The 21,800-nt window shown below is 42.2% G+C and overlaps 1 protein-coding gene across 7 annotated transcripts in view; it reads left to right on the top strand.

Annotated features, from left to right (window-relative positions):
- The window catches only part of CYRIB (CYFIP related Rac1 interactor B), a 140,662-nt gene extending 120,968 nt beyond the window's left edge, over window positions 1-19,694 (top strand). For 5 of the 7 annotated variants that reach the window (XM_039522338.1, XM_039522341.1, XM_039522339.1 and 2 more), the window contains 7 exons: window positions 3,496-3,632; window positions 10,824-10,901; window positions 11,464-11,580; window positions 13,312-13,391; window positions 14,568-14,694; window positions 15,684-15,754; window positions 18,900-19,692. In XM_039522338.1, coding sequence (XP_039378272.1) covers window positions 3,496-3,632; window positions 10,824-10,901; window positions 11,464-11,580; window positions 13,312-13,391; window positions 14,568-14,694; window positions 15,684-15,754; window positions 18,900-18,963 — 674 coding nt within the window. In that variant the 3' untranslated portion in view covers window positions 18,964-19,692. Of the gene's footprint in view, window positions 1-3,495; window positions 3,633-10,823; window positions 10,902-11,463; window positions 11,581-13,311; window positions 13,392-14,567; window positions 14,695-15,683; window positions 15,755-18,899 lie in introns of all 7 variants that reach the window. The other 2 variants (XM_039522336.1, XM_039522335.1) reach the window with 1 other exon arrangement.
- The last annotated feature ends 2,106 nt before the right edge of the window (window positions 19,695-21,800 follow it).

The following is a 21,800-nucleotide window of genomic DNA, read 5'->3' as shown; positions in this document are numbered from 1 at the left end:
ATAGGAGGAAAAATCCTCTCATGAACCAGTAACTGTTTAAAAGATAGGAAACAATCAGTAGGAATAAATAGTCAGTTTTCACAGTGGAGAGAGGTAAACCGTGATATCCCCAGAGGTCAATACTGAGTCCTTTGCTGTTCAACATATTCATAAATGAGCTGGAAAAAGGGATGAACAGTGAGATGGCAACATTTGCATACAATACAACATTACTCAAGATAGTTAAATCCAAAACAGACTGCAAAGAGTTACAGTGGGATCCCACAAAACTGGGTGACTGGGCAACAAAATGGCAGATGAAATTGAATGTTAATAAATGCAAAGTAATGCACATTGGAAAACATAATCCCAGTTATACATACAAAATGATGGGGTCTAAATTAGCTGAAACCACTCAAGAAAGAGATCTTGGAGTCACTGTGGATAGTTCTCTGAAAACACCCGCATAATGTTCAGTGGCAGTCAAAACAGGTAACAATGTTAGGAGCCATTAGGAAAAGGGTTAATGTAGTCGGGGGTGGTCGTCCCTCCCCTTCTGGGTCAGAGGGAGGGCACACCACCTCACTACACCATCGGGATCTCTGCTTACTCTTAGGGTAATTAGCAGTTAGGTGTTAATGTTCCAACTGGCCTAACGGGGCCAAATCGCCAGATAGGCAGTCAGTTTTGGCCCTTAGACATTAATAGGCAGCAAGTTTAAAACAAAAGGAAGTACTTCTTCACACAATGCACAGTCCACCTGTAGAATCTTTGCCAGGGGATGTTGTGAAGGCCACAACTATAACAAGCTTCAAAAAAGAGCTAGATAAATTCATGGAGGAGAGATCCATTGATGGCTAATAGCCGGGACGGTCAGGGATGTACCCACTGTCTCCCGCATAGGAACTACCTGCAAGCCTTATTTGCCAGGGGCAGCTCTAGGTATTTTGCCACCCCAAGCACGGCGGGCAGGCTGCCTTCGGCGGCTTGCCTGTGGGAGGTCCCCGGTCCCGCGGATTCAGCGGCAGGCCTGCAGGAGGTCTGCTGAAGCCGCGGGACCAGTGGACCCTCCGCAGGCATGCCGCCAAAGGAAACCTGCCTGCCGCCCTTGCGGCGACCGGCAGAGCGCCACCCATGGCTTGCCGCCCCAGGCACGCGCTTGGCGTACTGGTGCCTGGAGCCGCCCCTATATTTGCACAGAGGAGTCCATCTTAGACAGCATTCAGCACAGGGCATTTGATCATACCAGGAGAAAAAGATGAGCATAAACACTAGAACTCACAACATTCTGACTGACAGTAAAAACTGTTTAAGAGCATGTTGCACAAACATCTCGTAGTGTATGATGTGGTGACAATTGCCCAGCTAAATAAGGTAGAACCGGAGGCCTTCACAAAGTCCATTCTTCTTCAATAAGTGGAGACTCGTTACATGACGTTGAAGGAGAGAGAGATCTAAGAATACTCTGTACCATAGTGGTCAGCAGTTCTCCCAGGGAGAGTGACACATCTGCCAGGGAAGAATATTGGATAGTGAGTAAATTGGTATACTTGAGAGTACATCACTGAATTACAATTTAATTCCCATTCATAATGTGCTTCTACAGAAGCAAGACAAAAGCCATATGTTCTGTGTACAAACATGGCTTGATCAGTTACTATGCACTTTCCTACCAGTAGCTCTCTGTTTCAGGATCATGATCAGAGATACTATACTAAGTTCAAAAGTAACTCATAACACCAAACAGGTCTGAGACACTATGTGGAATGTGCCATAGCACTTCCCATCAAAATCCCATTGAGAGAGATTTTGATTTCTGTGCTGCAAATGGAACCATCACTTCACTCAACTTTAGATTTTGAGTAAGAAAATGTAGAGGGGATACACAGATCAAATTGTATTTGATTGTCCTCTAAAAGGTGCTTCACTTACTTTAAAACATGCACCGTTGCCCACTGTTGTAGAGGCAAACCAGTTACACCACTGAAAAGAAGGATAAAATATGTCACCCTCACCATACTGTGCTTCTTGCAGGAATGTTTCCATGAACTTTCCTTGTATGGTAGCATACAGTCATTGGAAACCTCTTATGGTCTCCAAGAAAATGTAGCATCTTCTTGCACCTGACAATGAAAAAATATAATCCATTAAAAAGTGAAATCTTAACTTAGTTTTACAGGCCGTAGAGACACAAGATGGGTGAGGTAATATTTTTATTGCACCAACTTTTGTTAGTGAGAGAGAGAAGATTTCAGAATGTCCCTTTGAACTACAGTATTAAGAAATGGTAATTATCCAGTATATCAAAGTGTCCCTTGTATGTTTAGCTGGAACTGCATCAGCCATAGAACTTTCAGAACTGTTTGTGGTGGCTCTGTCTATTGAACAGTATATATCACCTCCACAATTACTAGCAAATTAGTGCTAAGTGCAGGATCATATTTCATGAATAAGGTAAACTCTGCTTTCTTCAGGCAATCTCATCTCACAGTCCTACCTCCCTCCACCCCACCCCCTGAAAAAAAAATGTAGAGCAAAAACATTTGAAGGTCTACATAAACCTGTCTAAAGAACATGGGAAACTGACCACTTATTTACTTAGCTTCTCACTTGTTACTGCTGAGGTTTAAAAGTTTCTTCATTAGATATTCAACCAACAGAAGAGTTCTCCATTCTGGGTTAGTGGATTGAAAGATACTTAGAAATGCATCTTTTAATTAAGCAGATAATTTCATGACCAAGTTGTTGTTGTTTTGTTTGGGTTTTTTTGTTTGGGTTTTAAATAAAACATAACCTGCCAAATTTTAAGAGATTACTGCTTGGCCTCTTTAACTACTAGCTGCATTTCTAATTTTTTGATGTGGCCTTTGAAGATAGGGAAATTTTGTGGTCACTGTTAATTTGTGTTCCTTAACATTGAATAGCTTTTCATATAGCAATATTGACTGACATTACCAACATAAAGTCAATTTAAAAAAAAAAAAAGAATGTAGTCATGTAACAACTTGAAAAATTAGTTTACTGTAGAATCCAGTAAGATATAAGCCCTGTATCAATAGCAATTCATGGGTAATCTCCAGTATAAATGCCCCATGAAAACCAATGATAACTTATTTGATCTTTAAAAGCAGCAAAGAATCCTGTGGCACCTTATAAACTAACAGACGTCTTGGAGCATGAGCTTTCGTGGGTGAATACCCACTTCGTCGGATGCAATGAACAGTATACATCACCTCCACAATTACTAGCAAATTAGTGCTAATTAGATGCATCCGACGAAGTGGGTATTCACCCACGAAAGCTCATGCTCCAAAACGTCTGTTAGTCTATAAGGTGCCACAGGATTCTTTGCTGCTTTTACAGATCCAGACTAACACGGCTACCCCTCTGATACTTATTTGATCTTAAAATTCACTTTAGGTCATGGAATTACCATACATTTTAGCATTTTAAGTCAACTACTAATATACATTAGAAGCAGATACCATTTCACTTGTTTTGATTTTCTTCATTTAGAGGCAGGACTGCGAGGTCTATTGGGAGCCCTGACAAGCACCCCATATTCACCAACTCAGCACCTGGAGCGAGAGCAGGCTCTTGCTAAGCAGTTTGCAGAAATTCTTCATTTCACACTCCGATTTGATGAGCTCAAGGTAAATTTCCGTGCATTTTTAAATAGGCAGTTCAACTAAAAGGAGCCCAGGCCTGAGGTTTGGAGAAAGCTGGGTTTCATTCCAGACACTGCCACAGACTCTGTGTGACATTGGGCAATTCTCTTAATCACTTTTGGTCTCCCTATCTGTAAAAAGAATGATGTTTGCTTCAGTCCCTCTGTGATGCTTCCTAATACTTAAAATCCTCAGATACTCTATCTAGATCAAGAAAAGTTCATTCTTTCATTGAATGCTGGCATTCATCAAATATAATGGAAAAATTGAGAATTGCTTCGTTTGTGCAGTGGAAGTTGCACTCATGGGCCAGATTCTGGAATGTGGTTGAATTGCACAGGTCAAATGTCAGGGGCAGGCAGAGGGCAAAGAAAGTTTAAAGCTCACTTTTTTCACTCCCCTGGTCCTGCTGCAACGGTATGAGGGCTAGGTCCCCTTCTGGCTACTTTAACATCAGGCTGCAACAGCCACAGGGTACTGAAAATGCAGCTGAGGATTAGTATAGCACATGACCTTGTCATCAGTGCTGTTTTTCATCTGACCATGCCTCTTTCCCTGCAATGTCAGCAGGGAAAGTTTGAAGTTCACCCATACACAGGTGAAATCCCCTTGGGCTGATTAAACTGACTGTAGGTCCAGGTTACACTGTCAGTGTGGTACAAAGTAGCTGCACTGCCTCAAATCTGGCCCCTTGTTCCTGAAAATAGTTAATATAATTAAGTACCTGGAAGAAATAGTTAACTAACATTAAAAGAGAAGAAAGCAATTAACAAAAGCTAGGAAACTTATGACGGAGTTGGATGGTCTTTGGGTTTCCCTGGCTCTTGTCAATTTTCATGAAGTGAACTTCCTCCATATATATCTGTTCTGTGATTTCTTTACAGAGAGAGTACTTTCACTGTGCTTAAATCTCAAACTGTTTGCCTTTTAAATAAATTTTAAATTTTGAAATTCTATATATTTTTGTTTTTGATTGAAAAAGAACAAGAAATATTTTTGCCTAATCCATTTCCAGGTTTAATTTTGAAAATAGGACTTTAAAAAAATTGGGAGCACAAAACCTGTTTGAAATGTAATCCCTTTCATTTTTCTGTTTTGAATGTTTTCAAACTGCCTGCTAACGTTGAACACGAAAACAGCATTTTTACTTGGCATAAATATTAATGATAATGTGTTAGATCCTGATAATGAAGTCTGTACATAATGGAAATGTCAAGACCCATCAATAATTCTGTAAATTCTTCAGGCAAGTACAGTCTGTAACACTATGTTACGCTACCGCGGGATCGAGCTTCTGGCGATCGATGCATCAGGGGTTGACTAAGCGTGTCTAGTGAAGACCTGCTAACTCTGTACTGTGCCTACAACAATGGAGCCTGATCTCTCTTGGGGTCCCTAGTTGCTACTATAATACAAATAATAAAAAAATATTTGTTTTCTTATCTTCATGTGGAATCAGTAGCTCCCAAATACCAATTTTAATTTTGGCTTTACAAAAAATACTCCTGGAACCAAGTTTATTTTTGTCCACAAGTAATTGTGCACTGGGGATATTTTCCAAACTATGGGCTTGTCAGCATTAGGGATTTTTGTACCATTGTTTCTACACCAATGCAAACCCCACAGTGTACATGTGCCGCTTCATTGTAAAGTGAGGTGTGTGCCAGTGTGTCTTACGTCCTGGTGTAGTGCATCTGCACAGAGAGTTTACTTGAACATTCCTTTGCAAGTGCAAAAATCCGTAATGCAGACAAGTCCTAAAGACGTGTATTATTCCAGTTGCTCAAGACTAATATCAACCATGTACAGGTATACTTAATCCTTCCTCAGTGCAAGGGGATGGACTAGATGGCCTCTTGAGGTCTCTTCCAGCCCTACATTTCTGGGGTTCTGTGTGTCCCCATTTTAATCTGACATACCTCTTAATCAAGAGAAAGTTGCTACCTCTGGTAATAGATATAGATAGATACATACACACACACACATACATTCTTATCCTATCTGATTTTCCATGTACCTGTAGTTTCCCAAAAAACAAGTAGCAATGTTCTAGACATACTGGTCTAATCCTATGGCAATAAGGCTGGCAAACTGGAGCAGATCAGAACATCCACTCTTCTCTCACATAGTTTTTATTCTGAAAAATTATGTAGATCAAAGCAGGAAATCTTACATGCTCTAGGTACTTCTAAAGCAGTGGTTCTTCTTCGAGAGATGTCCCTGTGGGTGCTCCGCTCCAGACGATGGTGCATCCCTGTGCCTTTTCTCGGAGAGTTTTGCAGCAGTGCCAATACGGGTCACGTGTGCGCGGTGCCTGCCTCGTGCGCTGTTGGCAAGTCATATAGCATGCACATGACCTGGACTCCAGTTCATTCTCAACTGTCCCTAGCCTGACACGGAGCTCAGCAGTCTTGTTGAAAACCTTCATTTCACATTGATAAGTTTAGATAAATTAATGTTAGGATAGTTTAAACAAGTTAAGTTTCAGTTATTAGAGTTACGTCCCTTATTTAAAATTTAAAAAAGTTTTCTTTTTCCATCCCTTAGTACAGTTAGAATTAGGTTAGGAAAATGCCTAGTTCGCCAGGATTTAAAAGATGCACGATGTGCAGAGAGGCGATGCCTGTGTTAGATGGACACACTCAATATGTCCATTGCCTGGGGGAAGCTCACATTCCTCAGAAATGTGCCCACTGTAACAAACTGAAGATTAGAGCATGAAGGGATAGAGACCTGAGACTTAAACTCATCTTGATGGAGAAGTCCTTAAGACTTGCCTCTGACCCAGGACAAGAACCCTCTTCCCGGCATAGGTCACCAGTCTCCCCACCACCATGGTCCCCAAAGGCCAAAAAACCTGCAAAAAATGGCCATCCTCTTAACATCATAGAGAGCAGATGAACACAAAATGGTCGCCGACCAAATCACTCTCATCGGTGCCAGCCACACTGCTGCTCAGCATGTACGATACTCCGGGCACCTCTGGCACCGGCCACGCGGCAGCGGCCGCCAGAATCTAGCGTTACGGTGCCAAGGCTAAGGGCTCTATGCTGCCCACCTCCACCATGGCACCGTCAGCAGCTCCAAAGGAGACTGCACCGACAACCGCTCCTATCTCCATGCTGCAGCCCAATGCTGCTAGCGCAACAGTGCTAACACAAACTGCATTGGCACCGGCTCAGTACACCACACCACCGATGCAATTGGGACCTTGCCCTCAGGCACCAAGGCTCTCAGCATGACACCATTTTCTGTACCACAAGGATTTGTTGGTATCCTCAACTCCGGAGTCCCCTCTCCAGGCACCTATATCTCACTGGGGCCAGTGGTACCATACCAACATTTATCTTCGATAATGTCACAGTTCTTGAGCGAAGAAGATGAGGATGTTGAAGGGGTATTTTCCCTTCACCGTTCCTCCCCTATGGCTACTGGACCCTTACGACCACAACCCTCATATGTTCACGACATGCCACCATAGTATAGCCACCCATGGATGGCACCAGCCATACCCTATCCTGATCACTGGCCATATTGGAATCCTCGTGGGGGGTCTTACAAAAGACACTACAGCAGGTGCCATGCCCACATAGGGAAGACGCCAGATCCTCACCTCCACCTTCAGAGACTGTAGTGACAGAGATAGATGAACCCATGGCAGAGCAAGAAGAAGACACTGCTCCCGACGCCTCGCCAACCAACAACAATTCATCCTCCTCACTGGACGAGGCTATTATGCCTCCACCACCAACCATGGTGGATGACTTTACCCCCTTCCAAGACTTATTCAAAAGAGTGGTCAGTGAGCTTAAAATTATTCTGGAGGAAGTGCCAGAAACTCAACATGAACTAACTGATATCTTAGACATCTTACTCCTCCAAGATAGCATTGGCGAGGCTATCATGGAACCCGCCAAGACGGTGTGGCAAACTCCAGCCACCGTACCTCCTACCTGCAAAAGGGCGGACCGAAAATATTATGTTCCCTTGAAGGGATCGGAATTTCTGTTCACACACCCAGCACCCAACTCTCTGGTAGTGTAAGCAGTCAACCAAAGGGGCAAACAACAGTACTTTTGATCCACCCTACGATAAAGAGAGTAAGAGGTTAGACCTATTTGACTGCAAAGTATACTCTTCGTCCATGCTTCAAGTCAGAGTGGCAAATTATGTGGTAGTACTTGCCAAATATGACCACAGGAACTATGGCAAATTTATGGACTTTATTAGGGAGATCCCAGAGGAAAAAGGGCAACAATTTAAATCTCCAGCATCGCTTGCATATTTTACATAAACAGGCAATGGGGAGCCCGATAACATTCACTATGTACCGAGGCTAGGAGACTCTGGAATTGGTGCATCCAACACAATCTCGATATCTCAACTTCCTACCTACCTGGATGCCAGAACACCATAGCAGACAAACTCAGCAGATGTTTTCACCAGGACCATGAATGGGAATTAAATGATGCAATACTGGAATTCATATTCTGAAAATGGGGCCACCCACAAATAGAGCTGTTCTTGACTGCCCGCAACACCAAGTGTCTATAATTCTGCCCCAGATCAGGTCTGGGGAATGGATCAATGGGGGGCTTATTCCTGACCAGGTGGGACACAGACCTTCTCTGTGCATTCCCACCAATACCATTACTATTCAGAGTAATACAGAAAAGAAAAAAAAAAGGGGACTGACAAAGCCAGAGTCATCCTAATAGCCCTCACGTGGCCAAGACAAGTGTGGTATCCATACATAATACGGATGTTGGCATGTGCCCCAATCACACTCCCTCTCTGTACGGACCTATTAACACAATGAGAGGGCCAGATGCAAGAGCTGAACATAAAGATGCTACATCTGAAGGCATGGCTCCTGTATGGGTCTCTAATGACGAACTAAGTTGCTCTGAACAGGTCCAGAGGGTGCTACTCCACAGTAGAAAACATACCACACATGGCACCTACCTACATAAGTGGAAGAGATTACAGCATGGTGCACTGCCAGACAAACCAATGCAACATCTGCACCTTTTCCATTGTTATTAGACTACCTCCTGGAATTAAAACAATCCAACCTTTCCATCAGCTCAGTAAAGGTACACCTTGCCTTATCACCTCCTTTCACCAAAAAAATCAATGACACTACAATCTTTGCTCACCCAATCACCAAGCGATTCCTCAGGGGCATCCAAACCATCTATCAGGATGTAAGACCACCCACACAACCCTGAGACTTAAACTTGGTCTTAACGGCCCTCACTTGGAAACCATTTGAGCCTTTAGCAAACTGCTCCCTACTACACCTATCCATGAAAGTGTGACATTCCTAATTGCAATCACATCAGCTAGATGTGTGGGAGAAATCGGGGCACTTGTGGCAGATCCACCATACATAAACTTTTTTAAAGATAAAGTCACGTTACAAACCCATCCAAAATTTCTCCCCAAAGTACATGCGTCCTTCCACATTAATCAACCTATATAGTTTCCAACTTCCTTTCCTAAACCACACAAGAACATGTTTGAAGCTAAGGGTATGTCTACACTACCTGCTGGATCGGCAGGCAGTGATGGATCCAGAGAGGGTCGATTTATCGTGTCTAGTCTAGATGTGATAAATCAACCCCCGAGCACACTCCTGTACTCCCACCACCACGAGAGGCACAGGCAGAGTCAGTGGGAGAGCGGCAGCAGTTGAGTCACCGCAGTGTCTTCACTGCGGTGAGTAGGTCTAAGTACATCAACTTCAGCTGCGTTATTCACATAGATGAAGTTGCGTAACTTAGATCGATGTCCTTTCCTCCTCCCCCTCCCCCCCAGTGTAGACCAGGCCTAAGAAGCATACCCTCAACATTAGAAGAGCACTAGCTTTCTACTTGGACAGAACCAAGCCATTTAGAGTTTCACCAAAACTCTTGATATCCATCACAGAAAGTCTAAAGGTACCTCCATATCCACACACAGACTCTCTAAATGGATATCTGGATGCATTCACCTGAGTTATCAATTAAAAGGCGCACATAACCTACAGCAGGGATAAAGATGCACTCTGCTAGATCATATCAGTGTCAGTAGTGTTCCTAAACATTTCAGTTATAGACATATGCAAAGCCACCACTGTGGCTTCCGAACACACCTTTGCCAAACATCATGCAATCACACAAGACCCTAAGGCGGATACTCGGCTGGGCTGAGCTGTATTATCGACAATTATCCTACCAACTCCGAAGCCCCTACCATCCTAGGAGGGCACTGCTCTACAGCCACCTGGAGTGGAGCACCCACAGGGACATCGTCGAAAAAGAAGAGAAGGTTACTCACCTTGTGCAGTAACTGAGGTTCTTCAAGATGTGTGTCCCTGTGGGTGCTCCACTACCCACCCTCCCCTCTACTTCAGAGTTTAAACTAGACTGCGGTAGAGAAGGAACTGAGGATTCTGGGTTGCATGCAAGCTAGATGAAGTGCCAATGGCACGTGAGGCAGGCACCGTGTGCGTGCGACCTGTACGGGCACTGCTGCAAAATTCTCCAAGCAGATGCGCAGGGACGCACCATCACCTGGAGTGGAGCACCCATAGGGACATACATCTCGAAGAATCTCAGTTACTGCACAAGGTGAGTAACCTCCTCTTCTCAAATTTATTTAATCCTACCCCCTCCTTTGTGTCTGTAGTAGGTTACGCTCCCCTACCCTGGGCACCTGGCCAACAGCCACTGCTCTCCAGCTGCCCAGCTCCTAAGGCAGAGTGGCAAGCTGCAGCTGGGCACTCAGCTCTGAAGGCAGCACCGCTGCAATCAGCAGCGCAGAAGTAACGGTGTCTATACTGTACCACCCTTATTTCTGTGCTGCTGCTAGTGGTTGTGCTGCTTTCAGAACTGGGCACCCGGCCAGCAGCTGTAGCTCTCCGGCTACCCAGCTCTGAATGTACACAGTAAGCTTTTTTCCCCCCCTAAAGTGTCTCATACCCCTGCAATACATTCTGTGCCCCTCCCCCTGGACCCCCAGTTCTAAAGACATCCAGGGCTTGCAAGGTGCTGGGTGCTCTATACTTCCAGTGACTTCAATGACAGTTGAGTGTGCTCTGTACCTCTTAGTATTATATCTCCATAAAGTTTCTCATCGGCTCCTAACTGAGCACCTGTCACTAAAATATATTTGTTTTCTCACTTTTTGTAGATGACAAATCCTGCTATACAGAATGACTTCAGCTACTACAGAAGAACTTTGAGCCGTATGAGGATTAATAATGTTCCAGTAGGTAACCTCTAGAAGTGAAAAAACACTTAAATGCTAAATTCTTTGTCTTTCTAGTACTACTTATCCAGATTTTTACAGTACAAAACAATTATAGTAAAAGCTGTGTTATCTGGCACTTTACCAACTGGCAAGCTCTCTAAACTGGCATTTCTGATCTTCATTGAAAGTCCGGTTTATAGTCCATTTGGCACAGGACCTGCAGGTTCCCTATCTGGCTCCGCGTGACTCCCCAGAAGCGGTGACATGTCCCGGCTGCTCCTAGGCGGAGGCGTGGCTAGGCGGCTCTGCACGCTGCCCTGCCCCACCCTGAGCGTTGGCTCTGCAGCTCCCATTGGCTGGGAGCCGCCTGAATCTGGTACTCCGAAACCCCTCCCGTGCCCCCTGCCCCGAGCCCCCTCCTGCACCCAAACTCTCTTCCAGAGCCCACACCCCCTCCTACACCGAAATTGCCTCCCTCTTAGTTAACTGAATTTTTTGACTTACCGGCACCTCTCTTTCCCCCAACATTCCAGATAACAAAGCTTTTACTGTACATATAATTTTGTATCTTTGTTTATAGGCAGAGGGTGAAAATGAAGTAAATAACGAATTGGCAAACAGAATGTCTTTATTTTATGCTGAAGCAACACCAATGTTGAAAACCTTAAGTGATGCCACGACAAAATTTGTGTCAGAGGTAAGCATATGGGAGAAGGTTTTCCTTTGACTTGGATATTGCACTGTAAAATGCAGCTATGCTCTGAAAGACCACTCTTAAAAAGTTATTGTGGGAATCTCTGTCCTGGTAACTCCCAGGTGAAATTTGCTGACTTAGGGATTGTCTACATGGCGCAGCAAAGTGCATCAGAGGGGTAGAGGGGAATGATTTATAGATCGCTCTAAAATTCTGTGTTCTAACTGCACAGGACTGCGTTAACACAAACTAGGTGCCTTTCAGAGCACACCAGCAGTCTACACATCTACACAGGGCAGTTACAGTGCAGCACATTAGCGCACTCTACAAATCACAACCCTCTACTGGGCTTTGCTGGCACCGTGTATACAAGCCAGTAATTTACAATCTGTAAATCGAATCTCTGCCTTTCACACAATCAGGAGAAATTTAGATACAGCCAGTCTTGCAGATGCTGTGCATGGCAGAATAAGTTTCAGCTGGCCTTCCCGCAGTTCTGTTATAGGCTGTTGTCCAATACCTGTGTCTATACTGTTACTAGTAAAAACTTATTTTATCCAGTAAAATAAGCACATGCCTGTTGTGGTGGGGTGCCTTCGGTTATATTGTCTGATGATCTGATTTTTAGTCACTTTTTCTAATCATATATCCGTACTTGAAAAGGGCTTCTGGAAGCAAAGAGTGAAACAAATTGGGCTTGAAGATGTCTGCTTGAAATTGAGCAGCAAATTAAAAGGAAGTGATGTGCTTTTTTTAAAGAGAGAGTCCCAGGAGAGCTTTATTCTGGTACATATAGAAGTTAAAATGTAATTACAACAATACAAGCATAAACTTGATTAGATATGTAAATGTGTTAGAATAAATCTTGAACCTGTTATGGAATAGGATCAAAGTATCCAATTACTTTCTCATTTGTCCTGGAACTACCTATTGAAGTATCTGACATGATATCCACGACACCACTATTATTGACCTGGCTCACTAATTACCAGTTTTCCATGTACAACTAAGAAAAATCAACCTTTGTTTTTAAAACTACACCTCTACCCCAATATAACACTGTTCTCGGGAGCCAAAAAAATCTTACTGCGTTATAGGTGAAATCGAGTTATATCGAAGTTGCTTTGATCCGCTGGAGTGCGCAGCCCTGCCCCCAAACACACACCCCCCCCAGCGCTGTTTTACCGCGTTCTATCCGGATTCATGTTATATCGGGCCACGTTATATCGGGGTAGCGGTGTATACATTTTTTTTAAACAAAATATGTTGCTTTTTCAAATGAATAGTAATGTATTCTTAATACTCTAGTACATAATGATCTCTAGTCAAAGACAGAGAATCTTATTTTAAGGTCACATTTTATTTCCTTCTCAATGGACCTGTCATGCCACTGTTTAAGCTCCCCACTGAAATCAATATAGCAAAAATAAACTCCCCAAAAATCAATGAGAAGTTCTGTGTAAAAATGGAAACTATAATAAGGCCTGGTGTCTGTAACAGTGGAAATGGTACAATCACTATGGTTTTAAAACAATTGATTGTAAATGCTTTATTGGTAAAGCTAGATTTACCAGTACTGCAGTGTTTCTTAACCCCTAAAGGGGTGGGTGTGGGTGTGTTTTTAAACTAGAGCATCCAGTCTAAGGTAGTGCTCACTGACCTGGAACTGTACTAGGTTTTACAGTATCACACTTTCATTATACTGAATAGAATTACTTATTTCTCCTTTCACAGAATAAAAATTTACCAATCGAAAATACCACAGATTGTTTAAGCACCATGGCTAGTGTGTGCAGAGTCATGTTGGAAACCCCGTAAGTATGAGCTGAGTGACAAAATTCAGTTCTTCATTTATAGGCCTCTTGTGCACAGTGTCTGTAGAAAATATAAGTATGCATGTCAAGCGTAATCCATGATGCATAAAATGAATGGGGAAAAAATAGGAAAATCAACAAAATGGGAGCCAAATAATTTTTTTTACTAAATTCCATAACATTTTTCTAGCCTTGTTATGGCTTATTTGTCTCATGCATAGATACATCACGTTGTCTTTCTCTGAGAATATTGTTTAATATTTAAAAGTAGAATGGGTATGAAAGTTAGCAGATCTCTCAGTACCTTTGTAAATGCCTTTGTCATGCATAATTCAGGAAAATATAAACATTTGAGCACACTTGCCTAGAGCATGTTTTGAAAAATGGCTTGAGCAATGCACGTAATGGTTCTTTCCTGTTTTTGTTAACCGCTACATCAAAGGAGAATTCAATGGGTGAATGGTGGCTCCTGCAAGTCTACTGCCTGGGTCCTTGTTTGCATATTGAATATAACAACTTGCAGGCTTGGGCTACTCGAGTCTACTGTAAATGTGACAAACTATGGGCAGGTGAAGGAAAAGTCAAACGTGTGCTAAGTTTTTCTAGCCAGCTGTTCCCGGATCTGAAGAGGCTCCTATTGATTTAGCTGTTCAGGAATGGAGTAGCAATGTCAAATAAAAACAAAAACACAAGGACGGGGCTGAATACCACAGTGCACGTTTTATTGGGGGGGTATAAGAAGGAGGGACTCCAAACATTGAACTTCGGGGACAGTTTGTGCCACTGACAGACAAGCAGTTAAGCCTTGCTCATAAAAACTTGGCATCCTTATTCCATGCGTACATCACAAGTGAATTGTCTTTTTCTTCTTTGGGTATAAACTAAATGTTCGCTTGTTTGGAAGAAGCCAAGATAGCTAATACGAAAAATCCTGAAATTAACAGCAATATGTCAGTTTGGGTTTGAGAGGGAGTTATTCTTCCAGTTTCCAAATAATGGGCTTTCTAAGCAATGGTGTGACTTCTGTGTTGGTGGAAAATAGTTGCATTTTTCTCCAAAGAAACTTTCCGGTTTTGGAAGGTTCCCCTCTTAAGTGACCTTTTTTCAGGGTTAAAGACGAAGGCCTGTTTTGGTGTTTAATATCATAATGGATATTTTTGTGTTCTAAAATTCCAGTGAGTACAGAAGCAGGTTTACAAATGAGGAAACAGTATCGTTCTGTCTGAGGGTAATGGTGGGTGTCATCATACTCTATGACCATGTGCATCCAGTGGGCGCCTTTGCCAAAACTTCAAAAATTGATGTAAGTTTTGTGTTGCTCATAGCCTTTGGATGTTTAAACCAAAGTTATACATAGACTCTCTCTTCCCCCCTCCCATTGTAATATGAATTTTCTGAGTCCAAATAAATCAGTAACAAGCATACGTACATTGTGGGATGCTCCTAATTGGTTGGCATATACTACCATATACTATACATGATGTCACACAGCAATCAATCCAAAATACGCATTCAGATGCACAAAAAGGCATCTTAAGAGTTAAGGTAGAAAGTGAATTTCAGTGGAATCCAGATAACACCCAGAAACATTATGATACTTTATTTACACAATGTGTCTATCTTTTAAATAACAAACGTTAGAATATCTGCAAATGAACGGCGGGTAGGTTCAGTGTGTCCCCCCTGGCCACATAATTTTTCATCCCTCATGATCATCCAAACCAGCTTGGATTGGTTGCACTGTCCTCCAACCTTCAACTTTGCCCCCTTTTATTCTGTAATTGAAATGTGCTGTTGGATTTATACTATTGCATGTATATTTTATTTGTTAAATGTGTATTTCTTTTGATACATTTACTATTGTCCCATGGAACTTGGGCCAGGGTCAGGGGGTTTTATTCTGTATTGTTCTGAGCACACAGACAAAACAAGTATTAATTTTAAGAACAAGCCAGAAAAAAACCCTGGGAAACCTTTTATATTGTCCTTAAGGTAAAAGTCTTTTCAGTTCCTTACAGCAGATTTTGATGTAGCTATTCCACTGCTTGTAGATGTGTGGAATTCTCAGTGTGATGGCAAACCACTGGATAAGCCTCTCTACATTAAGGGAAGATTTCAGAGTACTAGATGTTTGCTACCTTTCTAATAGCCAGAAGAATAACATGTACATTTGTACTTTTCTCTACAGTCCTTTAAAATAGTTAAGTGTTAGGCCTTGGGGAACTATTTTTTGCATGTTATTTTTATATGGCATTCACATGATATAGAGTATTAACTTGTTTTAATTTCCAGATGAAAGGATGCATCAAAGTCCTTAAAGACCAGCCTCCTAACAGCGTAGAAGGCCTTCTAAATGCTCTCAGGTACTTATTTTTAACTTGAAATGATTTTAACGTGAATTTTTTAGACGGTGCTGAACAGAGAGACCTGGACGATGAAGTCTTTTATCAGTATAACAGATAAAAGATGAGCCTCTGTTCTGCAGGCTTCCTCACTAGTGTGGCTTGATCCGAACATGAAGTTGACTGCCTTTGTGGGTAAAGCAATAGTCAAGTCTTCAGGCCCATTCATTCCCTGCTCCCTGTTTCCGAATGCCAGTGAGCTTACCTGCTGTTAATCATGTTGTTTTATGGTGTTTTTTTGGTTCAAAATTTGCATTTACTAACATGGAACTTTCATATGCCATTTGTATTGCCCATTTCCATAGCCAGTTAGCCACCTAACTGCACAACTGTGTACGTTAGGTGAGAGTTAACACTGGATAAAATAACAAGGAGTCCGGTGGCACCTTAAAGACTAACAGATTTATTTGGGCATAAGCTTTCGTGGGTAAAAGACCCACTTCTTCAGATGCATGGAGTGAAAATTGCAGATGCAGGCATTATTATACTGACACATGAAGAGTAGGGAGTTACCTCGCAAGTGGAGAACCAGTATTAACAGGGCCAATTCAATCAGAGTGGATGTAGTTCATTCCCAGTAATTGATGAAGAGGTGTCGATTCCAGAGAGGCAAAGTTCCCCCTTCCCCGCGGCCTCAGCTCGCTCCGCCGCCTGCGCAATGCTCTGGGCGGCAGGGCTGCGCGCTCCTGGGGCAGCGCAGCTGCAGAGCCGGGGCCTGACCCGGTGCTCTGTGAGGCCTGGTGGTGCGACTGGCTCCAGCCAGGTGGTACGGCCGCCTGTCCTGGTGCTCTGGGCGGCACGGCTGTAGCGCCGTCAGCCACCAGTGCTCCAGGCAGCGCGGTAAGGGGCAGGGAGCCGGGGAGTTGGATAGAGGGCAGGGGAGTTCAGGGTGGTGGTCAGAGGGCGGGAGTGTGGATAGGGGTCTGGGCAGTCAGAGGGCAGGAAACAGGGGGGTTGAGTGGGGGCAAGAGTTCCCAGGGGGCAGCAGGAAGTAGGGGGGGGTTGGATGGGGCAGTCAGGGGCAGGGGTTCTGGGGACGGTCAGGGAGAAGGGGTGGTTGGATGGGGCAGGGGTCCCGGGTGGGGGGAAGTCAGGAATGAGGGCAGGGTTGGGTGGGGTGGCGGGGGGCAGTCAGTGGCGGGGCTTCTGGGGGCTGTCAGGGGACAAGGAACAGAGAAGTTGGATGGGGCAGGAGTCCTGGGGTGGCTATCAGGGAGCGAGAAGCAGGAGGGGTCGGGTAGGGGATGGGGCCAGGCCACGCCTGGCTGTTTGGGGAGAGACAACCTCCGATAACCGGCCCTCTATACAATTTCGGAAACCTGATGCGGCCCTCGGGCCAAAAAGTTTACTCACCCGTGTTGTTGATAGATACTTGGGAAAATGGTGGTCAGGGGGCGGGGGTGTGGATAGGGGTCTGGGTGGTCAGAGGGCAGGGAACATGGGGGTTGAATGGGGGCAGATGTGGCCCTCAGGCCAAAAAGTTTACTCACCCCTGTTATAGATAGATACTTGGGAAAATGGTACACCTCAGTGCGCAGTAGATTCTTTAGTAATGCAAGGGTGCACAACTTGCAGCCAGAATGAATATTTGAGCCAAAAATATCTACTGGATTAGAGGATCCTAGTCAGATTTTGTAGTCAGAAGTTTTGATGTGCCAAATATGTCCTAAATGAGTAAGATGTGGCCAGTTTCAATTTGTCCTCCAACTCATGCTGCATCAGTGGGGATTTCCTCTTGTCCCCTGTGGAAAAGCCAACTTCTCCCCCACCCCGCAGTCAGTAGATCTCCTGAAAGCTGTTCTCCACAGCTGTCCTGTTGCTTTGAGAAAAGAGCTAGCAGCAGCAGCAAGGGCTGCATGGTAGCAGCCTTAAATGGGGGAGGTAGGCCCCTAAATGTTCATGCTGCTTGAATCATGGTTAAAATCTACTTTGGAAATTTGAGAATGTCAGCAGGAGAGTCCACTTAGTGGCTGCTCCATTCCTTCCACCTCCAGAAACCTTCTGACACTTCAGCGGTGGGGCTTCAGAAGATGAGCTTCTCAGGCCCTGAGAAAGGGGGAAGAATCAGAAGCGTGCCCCCACTCATCAACAAAACACATGGACGTAATTTCAGTACATTCAACCATAAAAAATGATAAAGAACATACTGTACAAAGGAGCTACTGGTATAACCAATATAAATAGAAAAAAACAATTATCTGGTGAACATAAAATTAAAGGGAAAGGACAGGAGAGAGAGAGAGCTGGGGACAAGAAAAGAAAAGCGTTTTAGAGCAGGAATTAAATTCAGTTTTCCGCCAGTGACAATAGGATAGGAACAGTCCCACATAAATACACTTAAATGTCTGTTACCTTGTATTCCACCTAATTTGAAGCACATATACATTATCAATTATGAGATTAAACACACTTTAGATAATTCCCGTAGTAATTCACACAATGGCCTCACTTAAATACTTGCCATTTACCCATATTAAATGTTTCTTCCACATTTTCCAAATTTAGGAACTATTGTAAATATAAATGTTTAGTTCAATGTTACTTACTGCATTAAACAGAATTCAGGAAGAAGAAATTCTATAAGTAGCCATTTGCTTATAGTAGGAAATTCCCAAAACTTATGTCTTTACTCAAGTAGAGCATCATCATCAAACCTTAATCTCAGTCCAGACCTACACATTTTAGATGTCGTTGACTGACAGTTTAACAGTCTCTAATGTGTCAGTGTTCCTTACTGATTCTAGTCTATCCAACTCAAAGGAGAGCTGAGGTTTTTACCCAAATCCATGTATGTATCCATTTAAAATCTCCTTTAGTAACAGAACAGTTGGACATAAGCATGAGTAGCATTATCTGTTGTTTAGTATTTTTATCAGTTTAATTTTCTGAAAGAAATATGTTACTTTCAATAAGAATTACTGCACTTTTCTAGTTAGGAAGTACATAAATAGATCTCCCAATCATTGGTGGGAGTTGACTGTAACTAAACAATCAATTTGGTATTGTTCCGTCAATTACTTGCTTTGTCTATTGTAGAAGAACAGAATTGTAAGTGTGCTTTTGTAAAAACAAATAAATAAATAATTTTTTTTTTTTTCATTTTTAGGTACACAACAAAGCATTTGAATGATGAGACTACCTCCAAGCAAATTAAATCTATGTTGCAATAACAATTACCTGGAATTAGCACCTGCTGTAAACAGAAGACAGTATTCTGCAATGACTGAGATGCACAGATTTTTTTTTTAGTGATTGCAACTACTATCTCATTCATTCTTGCTTTTTATTTTCTTCTCTCTTCCTCTTTTCCCTTTTTAATCACTTTCTTGTTCTTAAGTAAGCTCAGACTTCTTTTCTGTGCCAAATCAATGAAAATGATCAACTCTGGAAGGTATTTGTACTTTTCAGAACAGCCATCTTTAAGTGGCAGCTAATTATGCGTTGCGTTTGGATTTCTCTGTACTGGGGAAAGTTCTGTGACTTGAACTAAATATTTTTAAACTTGTGGTTTTTTCTTTTTTTGAAAAACTAATATTTAATATTGCTTCTTCTGCATGGCAAAACTGCCTATTTCTGCTATTTAAAAACCCCTCGATGACTTCATTTTCTATTGCGGCTTATTTTCATGTGCAACCATGAGGAAACATAAAAGCAGATTTGTTTAAATTAACTGTGTTTGTACAAAATGGTACTCAACACAAAAGTTTTTTTAAATAAGTAAAGACTGTTTTGTTTAAAAGTTACGTTTGCATTTTGACTCATTTTTGTAAGGATGTATGTTGTATGTTTAACCTTTAACTAACATTAAAAAATGTGGTGTGTGCGTAGCAAAATTACGTATGCATGTTCATGTCAAATGATTGGCTGTGGATAAAATAATAAAAATCAGCTTTCATTTTTCTAAGTGTGGTTTGTTTTACCAGTGTTTTGAGTGAGACATCTCCATGATTTTTTTGGCTTTTTACCAGAAAAGTAAATATATACATTTTATATAGTGAAAACTATGCTGCTGTTTCATTACATGTAATCACCTGAAATGGAATCAGTGCTTAGTTAAGCCTAACATGATCTGTTAGGGTTCCTGATTTACAATATATGGTATGGTATGGGTTATTTCCTAATCCCATTACAATCATACAAGCAAGGGATGGGAAAAAATCATGTTAATTCAGCTAGTCCAGGAGTTTTTTTAAACCAAGCAGGCCAAAACATCCCAGTCTTCTTTCACTGTGTCCCATAGTCATTTGTGCTCTCCCAGTAAAGAGCAATGAAAAAAAACTTACAATATGTATTTTTTTTTTAATTTAAACAGTGAGTGTGCTAACACTGTTCAAAACACTGTTCCCCCCCCCGCTCCAAAATTAAAGTCTGTTCAAAATGGAGAAGACAGTACTCATGGGGACAGCAGAATGGAGAGTGCTTAGTTGAAATTGTTTTAATATTTGGTAATCTGTGGCAAAATTATCAAAAGATTAAAATAGGCATTTGCATAGAATAAACTGTGTTTTCATTTTAAAAAATCCTTCAAAATTTAACTCTTATACATGCTTATTGACAACTTCACAAATTGCACATTCCAAATGTAGTATTTAATTAACATAACTGTACCTTTTTATATTGTGAACCTTCCCAACTAGAAGGGATTGAAACACTTTTTTTAAAAAATAAAAGTTTATTCTGTAGAAAATATCTAGAAAATTTTCATGACTAAAGCTGTTTGAACTGATCAAAAGCATTGTTTGCTAGCAGTTTGAAATCTGTAAAGCTATTGTTAGCTTGACTATGATTGTACCTCATGTTTGTGAACATTCACATGAACAAGTCTTTGTTAATACAAATACTTGGGGAATGGCTGTTTTTGAACAAATACCCATATCCACATGCAAACAAGGGTGTCTGTGCAGGAATAATAGTATCTGCTGGCTGGTCTTCACTATCTGGTCTCATCTTGTCTTACAATTGAAAGCAGAAATACTATGCGACTCAGGTGACCCATCACATACCACATATTGATTGTCGAAGGAAGCTTGTTCCAAGCATCAGAAGGCTTAAACTGGTGACTAGATGTCAGGGATTCCTGCCAGGAGACCTGCATTCAAAAACAGCAGTCTTTGCTCTCAGATGAGAAGAAAGCTGCAAAACGGTCATACAACAAAATATTGGAGGGGTCACAGCAGAACCAAAACAATGAGATTTCTTTGGAGGAGTGAAGTCCCTAATCATGATTGTTTAGCTAGAAGAGCGCTGAATAAGTCAATTGCAGCCATCGGATTATGGAGAGTATGGGGCTCATCCTCTGCCTAAGATGCAATGTGCAAGCATAAAACCTTGTGATACAGAAAATGGTACAAAAGGCAAAGCAACCCCTTCTCCAGGAACACCTTCCTTTGTGTTTGCCTGGTCCCTATTGGCCCACCCCTGGGCAGCATGGTTGTCCTATAGAAATTTTCCCAGCATGGGAAGGGGAGATGGATCTTTAAATGTGATAGAAACAAGCAGCTGTGGCCCTCAAGTGATCATTTTGCTACTAACTGTGTTTGCTGCATCTCCTTCCATCCCAGCAGTGAGTGCTCTTAACTTGTTATACTTTCCTCTAGTTTTCTTTCTTGCTGAAAGAGCTGACACATTCTCTCAGAACAATCCATGACCTTTTCTTATAATACCAGATTACTTAGTGCCTTTGTTTTCCTTGATAGCTCAGTGACATAAATCTGAAAAAGCTAAGAAAAAATGCATTAGAATGACATTCCAACAACATTGCTCTTTCTTTTTGGCAGACTTTTGTTTTGTTTTGTTTTCTTTTCATTGGTTATACTGCTGCCCAAGAACCTTAGTAAAGCAAAGTGTAAGACATCCAAAAAGAACTATTCACTCTGTTGCTTTTCAGGATTCTTTTTAGCAGCTGCCACTGGAAAAATGCTGAGATCTATTTTGAGTGGTTGCAGATGAGTATTCCATTCAGATCTGCAAGCACCCAGTGCACCGAAGCTGGATAACTTTGCTTAGC

Source organism: Mauremys reevesii, linkage group 2 (genome assembly GCF_016161935.1).
Source record: "Mauremys reevesii isolate NIE-2019 linkage group 2, ASM1616193v1, whole genome shotgun sequence".
Taxonomy (NCBI): Eukaryota; Metazoa; Chordata; order Testudines; family Geoemydidae; genus Mauremys; species Mauremys reevesii.
The sequence above is the reverse complement of the archived record's forward strand: the minus strand, read 5'-3'. Positions and strand labels throughout refer to the sequence as shown.